Genomic DNA, 6,915 nt, shown 5'->3' with positions numbered 1-6,915 from the left:
AGACCACACCCTCACGTGGTCTGTGTCTTGCCATTCGAAACAGTTCAACACGCTCTCTGCGTTAAGGACAGCGGTAAAGTACAGGACATAGCAAAGCGCAGCATGTCACACCCTCATAACACCACCATCTCCTTTAAAACACTACAGCTTACCTCCATGGGAAAACACTCTGAAATACAACAGACACTACAGCTTACCTCCATGTGAAAACACTTTATAACACTACAGCTTACCTCCATGTGAAAACACTTTAAAACACTACAGCTTACCTCCATGGGAAAACACTCTGAAATACAACAGACACTACAGCTTACCTCCATGTGAAAACACTTTATAACACTACAGCTTACCTCCAGATGAAAACACTTTAAAACACTACAGCTTACCTCCATGGGAAAACACTCTGAAATACAACAGACACTACAGCTTACCTCCATGGGAAAACACTCTGAAATACAACAGACACTACAGCTTACCTCCATGGGAAAACACTCTGAAATACAACAGACACTACAGCTTACCTCCAGGTGAAAACACTTTATAACACTATAGCTTACCTCCAGGTGAAAACACTTTAAAACATTACAGCTTACCTCCACGGGAAAACACTTTATAACACTACAACTTACCTGCACGTGAAAACACTTTATAACACTACAGCTTACCTCCATGGGAAAACACTCTGAAATACAACAGACACTACAGCTTACCTCCATGGGAAAACACTCTGAAATACAACAGACACTACAGCTTACCTCCAGGTGAAAACACTTAAAAACATTATAGCTTACTTCCACGGGAAAACACTTTATAACAAAACAGCTTACCTCCATGGAAAAACACGTTATAACACTACAGCTTACCTCAGTGGGAAAACACTTTAAAACACTACCGCTTACCTCAGGGGGAAAACACTTTATAACACTACAGCTTACCTCAGTGGGAAAACACTTTATAACACTACAGCTTACCTCCACGGGAAAACACTTTATAACACTACAACTTACCTCAGTGGGAAAACACTTTATAACACTACAGCCTACCTCAGTTGGAAAACACTTTAAAACACTACAGCTTACCTCAGTGGGAAAACACTTTATAACACTACAGCTTACCTCAGTGGGAAAACACTTTATAACACTACAGCTTACCTCAGTGGGAAAACACTTTACAACACTACAGCTTAACACTACAGCCTACCTCAGTGGGAAAACACTTTAAAACGCTACAGCTTACCTCAGTGGGAAAACACTTTATAACACTACAGCTTACCTCCATGTGAAAACACTTTAAAACACTACAGCTTACCTCAGTGGGAAAACACTTTATAACACTACAACTTACCTGCACGTGAAAACACTTTAAAACACTACAGCTTACCTCAGTGGGAAAACACTTTAAAACACTATAGCTTACCTCAGTAGGAAAACACTTTAAAACACTACAGCTTACCCCCACGGGAAAACACTTTATAACACTACAACTTACCTGCACGTGAAAACACACTACAGCTTACCTCAGTGGGAAAACACTTCACAACACTACAGCTTACCTCAGTGGGAAAACACTTTAAAACACTACAGCTTACCTCAGTGGGAAAACACTTTATAACACTACAGCCTACCTCAGTGGGAAAACACTTTACAACACTACAGCTTACCTCAGTGGGAAAACACTTTAAAACACTACAGCTTACCTCAGTAGGAAAACATTTTAAAACACTACAGCTTACCTCAGTGGGAAAACACTTTAAAACACTACAGCTTACATTCACGGGGAAAACACTTTATAACACTACAGCTTACCTCAGTGGGAAAACACTTTATAACACTACAGCTTGCCTGCACGTGAAAACACTTTAAAACACTACAGCGTACCTCCACGGGAAAACACTTTAAAACACTATAGCTTACCTCAGTAGGAAAACACTTTAAAACAGTACAGCTTACCCCCACGGGAAAACACTTTATAACACTACAGCTTACCTCCACGTGAAAACACTTTATAACACTACAGCTTACCTCAGTGGGAAAACACTTTACAACACTACAGCTTACCTCCACGGGAAAACTTCTCCTGCCCACCGTGTGTTCAGACCCTTCACTGTCCACGAGGCCGAAGTGGAACTTGATTTGATCCACCCGGTACCTATAGGACAGGGGGCCTCCAGTTATGTTGACACCGTCCCAAAAGGAATTCCCGGAATGGCCGGCATAGAAGGTGATGTCGTGTCCGTTGTTTTGAAGAAAGCCCGATATCTGCAACAGAGAGACAAAATGTTCCAGCTAAGAAGCGAATTTGTATCAGAATTTAAATATGGCCAATAAGGAAGAGGGAAGTTATCTATGCAAACGCATCCCAGAAAAACAACAACGAAACAAACAAAAATAGACATCGGTGAAGACAGAGAACATAAAGTGGTGAGGAGTGATCAGCGAAACAAGCACAAGATAATTCAATTACACTGCACTCCAGCGATTAAAAAACAAAACAAAACAAAACAAAAAAAAAACGCCACACAAAACAAAAAGTAATTTCTAAAGATACTCTTTACATGGCATATTATTCGCTTCTTGCGTTACGTGCCATCAATGGACCCGCTTTTATTCCATTACTGTCACACTGTAAATTATTCACGGACACGTGATGTATAATTGATACCTGGGCAGATCGTGACTGCAAGCTAGCGATGCTGGTTGTGCCATTTGGCTCACTCAGATCCCATGCAGTGTTCCACACAAAGCTGACATGCATACTGCATACACTGCCTCCTTCACTCCATTTCCGTCATATCATATTCCTCTTTGTGCTGGCCTTTAAGCTCTTCCCCACAAAGACAACACACAAAACAAAACAAAAACAAACAACGACAACAGGAGAGTAGAAATGAAATGTGGTGAAGTAGACAGGCGACGAGGAGGACTGGGGCGAATTTATATGTACACACACACACACACACACACACACACAGATAGATATACATATATACACAGGATAGGTGCATATACACATATACATACATAATATATATATTTATGTATCTCTCTCTATGTAGAGAGACAGAGAGAGAGAGAGAGAGAGAGAGAGAGAGAGAACTTAAATTACTTCCCCAGATTGCTTTTAACAAATCTCTGCTTCCCTTTGCGTGGGAGGTGAGAGTGTGTGCTTGTATGCTCATACACGTGCACAACTGTCTTGAGTATGCGCGTGCTTCAGTACCCTCTGTCTCATTCCCAGCTACACCTCCTCCCCTCTCCCGTTCTTAACCCTCCTGCTGTCAAGCCCAGTCCTCCTCCACAAAACACTGCACCACTTCCGCTGCCTTTGGTCGCCAGCAGTCAGCTGAGCCACCAGGGAATACAAGTCTATCTGGGATGGTCTCCTCTTGATGCGTTAACGCTGAGAGTTGTCAGCCCCTTGCCACGTGACTGTCATGGCGTCTTCCACCAGGATTTGCCAGCAGAGTTTCCTCTTTTGCGTGAAGACAAGAGGTGGAGCAGTTCTAATCGCCCAATGACGCGTTGGAATTGGATTTTGTTTCTTCCTTTGTTTTCATCTATCTTTCCCCCACACTGTTCCTTTCTTGTTATAACAGTCAGCTCCGAGCCCAGCCTGACTTGCTTGACTGAAGAAACGTGGTGTGAAATCGGTTTACCAGCCTGTTTTGTCTTGATCCGTGATCACTGTCAGTCTGAGGATTGTTGTTTGATTTGTGTCGTCATTTCTCGGTCTGGTGGTGTTACACAGCCAGCACACACACACACACACACACAGAGGCACACACACACACACAGCCAGCACACACACAGTCAGCACACACACACACACACACACACAGGCACACACACTAAAAACAACAACAAACACACACACACTTGCCACCACGCAAGCTCCCTTCCCATCGCTCCCCCACCCTTTCTGTCTTCCTCCCCCACTACTCCTGCCTTCCTCCACTTCCGATTCACCTCCTGGCAGCGTTTTGTCCTGCTGTCAATCACGCCCTCTCTCCCTCACTGCACAAGGCCTGTAGTCACCCCCACCTGACAGACAAGCTGAGCCTGAGCCACCGAAAAATAAGCTAGTCAGTCTGGGCGGTCTATCCTCTAGCATGCTTTCACTTAGAGCGGTCTGGCCTTTGTCATGTAATTGGAACGTTGTCTTCATGTGAGGGACTGTGTCCAGGAGCCAGTTGCATTGCTGGGTTCTAACTCTTTGACAATTACACGTGAGTAAATGCCTACATCGACCGAACTACGCCATTGGTCAGTTCCATACTACACACCGTTAGTAGCGGGTTACGACCATACTAGGCTCTTCCGTCCGAGCAATGCAACTAGCTTCAGGACAACCTTCGGAACATCAGATGGACCCCCCACCCTTCCATCTCCGCCCGGACAGACAGCCAGGACTCATCACCTGGAACCACACCACCATCCACGGATCCTGGCCATATTCGGTTTCAGTTTCTCAAGGTGTCACTGCGTAAGGACAAACCCATATACGCTACACCACATCTGCTGGGCATATGCCTGACCAAGAGCATAACCCAACGCGCTTAGTCAAGCCTTGAATGCATATATATTCGTGTACCTATCAGAGTTGCCATGTGTCCTTTTCAGTGCGCCAAGTGCGTGCTGCACACGGGACCTCAGTTTATCGTCTCATCCTAATGACTATACGCTCAGTTTGATTTTCAAGTCACACGTGGGAGAAAGGGCGAGAGTGGGATTCGATCCCAGACCCTCAAAGACTCTGTACTGGCAGACAGACGTCTCAACCATTCTGCCACCTCCCTCTCACCACAGCTCTGAACAACTGGACTTTATGGGCGTCCGCCAATTGGTCGTTGAACTCCACACTATTGGGTTTTCTTCTTTTTTCTGATTGAGACAGGAAAGGAAGACACGGGAATTCCCGGAGGATTCTCTTTTCCTGGTGTATTTCATCTATTTATTCATTCGTTCATTTATTTATTTATTTATCTAATTGTTTATTTATATCTCAAGGGTTTTCATTTCAATCTTACAATAATCAACTGGCGAAATCAATTCATAAGCTTGTAAAACAAAAACAAAAAAGAGTCTGTGGTTAAGTGCAGAAAGTTGTGGTTTGTTCATCACCAGTGGTAGCAGGAAGCATTGCTGTGTTGCGACACCGAAGCCTGAAATGATGATCGCAGTGCCTCAGCCAAGCCCACACTTGGACAGTAAGCTGTATCTGCCATTCTGAGGAATATTATCGTTCCTCTTCACTTCAGTCAAAGACCGTTTATACATACCGTCTTTGCTTCAATGTCCCCCCCCCTCTCTCTCTCTCTCTCTTATTGCATGTACATGTGTGTGTGTGTGTGTGTGTGTGTGTGTGTGAGAGAGAGAGAGAGAGAGAGAGAGAGAGAGAGAGGAGAGGTGGCAACTACCGCTGTTCCTCAGTCTCAATTTTCAGTCAGGCCAGGAGACCGTCAGGATCGTCAGTTCCCGTCTGACGATTTGTGAGTCAATGGGCCAAGGTTATTGGCTATTAACCTTAGTGGTACTAGAGCAATGGGAATCATCGTCTGTGAACGTTTATGTGTCGCTTTTATCGGTCATTGTTGAATGGATCCTCGTTCGTTTTCTGAACTCTTCAGTATCAAATGACTCGTATGATATCAGAAGGAAGAGAAACGAGGCAGAGATGTTTACGGAAAAGGTAGGAACTGTCCACAGAATTCTACGCCAATGAACTGTCCACAGAATTCTACGCCAATGAACTGTCCACAGAATTCTACGCCAAAGTCACGAGGCAGAGATATTTACGGTACAGGTAGGAACTGTCCACAGAATTCTACGCCAAAGTCCTTGCGATTACTATAGGTAATCAAAACGTCGACGTTAAACCATCTCATATGATTGTTTTAATTTATTCTAGCCTCAGAAATATATGTCATATGTTTTTACTGTAACCACATAGAAATCACGAGTGCTCATACCACTCACAAAGCTGCAACCAACAGAGACCATCATAATCATATTGTACATAGGTTTTTGCAACCATGCAAAAACAGGAGTTAGACCTTAAGAGAGATTTCACATTCTTGATTATTGCGTTACGTGATTTGTATTAGAAGAGATTCACACACACACACACACACACACACACACACACACACACACACACACACATATATATATATATATATATATATATATATATATATATATATATATATATATATATATACGCATACATACGCAGACACACACAAAACAATACAAAACAATTAACAACACACACACAGAGTAACCGATTTAGAAAGTGTGTATATGTGTACTTGTTGTCCCCTTCTCTCTGTGTACATATGTGTGAGTGGACTCGTGCTTGAATGCTCGTGCATGTCCATCATGCGCTTGAACCTACGCGCGCTTGATTAACTCTTTCCAAGCCGGCCCCTTCCCCTGTCTCCTCTTTAAACTTCCTTCTGCCAAGGCCAAACATCTCCCCAAATACATCGCACGATTCCCGATGCCTCTGCTGGTCTCTAACAGACAGCTGAGCCACCGGGGAATACACCAGTCAATCTGGATGGTCTGCTCTTGACGCATTAACGCTGAGAGTTGTCAGACCCTTGCCACCTGACTGTCATGGCGTCTTCCACCAGGATTTGCCAGCAGTGCTCCACTTTTTGCGTGAAGCAAGAAGTGGTAGCCATTCTAATCGCTGAGCGACGCGCTGAGATTGAAAATTTCTCCTTCCTCTCAACCTTTTTGTTCCTTCATCTCCTTTGTTTTGAGTCTTCTTGTGACAGCTTGGAGCCCCGTTCAACTGGCCTGAAGAAAAGTGGCGTGAAATTAATTTATTTGCGGGTCATCTTGATCTGTGGCCAGTGTCGGCCTGGGATTTTTTTTCTTTTTTCTTTTATTCGTTTCGTTTGATTAC

At 43.8% G+C, this 6,915-nt stretch overlaps 1 protein-coding gene across 1 annotated transcript in view; it reads right to left on the bottom strand.

The window, feature by feature from the left end:
• LOC143283844 (carbonic anhydrase-related protein 10-like) overlaps positions 1-6,688 on the bottom strand; it is a 28,075-nt gene extending 21,387 nt beyond the window's left edge. Inside the window, exons 1-2 of the mRNA XM_076590220.1 lie at positions 6,617-6,688; positions 2,058-2,258 (exon numbers count right to left, since the gene is read on the bottom strand). Coding sequence (XP_076446335.1) covers positions 2,058-2,258; positions 6,617-6,688 — 273 coding nt within the window. The remainder of the gene's footprint in view (positions 1-2,057; positions 2,259-6,616) is intronic.
• Between the last annotated feature and the right edge of the window lie 227 nt (positions 6,689-6,915).

This window comes from Babylonia areolata, chromosome 7 (genome assembly GCF_041734735.1).
Source record: "Babylonia areolata isolate BAREFJ2019XMU chromosome 7, ASM4173473v1, whole genome shotgun sequence".
NCBI classification, from domain to species: Eukaryota; Metazoa; Mollusca; class Gastropoda; order Neogastropoda; family Buccinidae; genus Babylonia; species Babylonia areolata.
The sequence above is the reverse complement of the archived record's forward strand: the minus strand, read 5'-3'. Positions and strand labels throughout refer to the sequence as shown.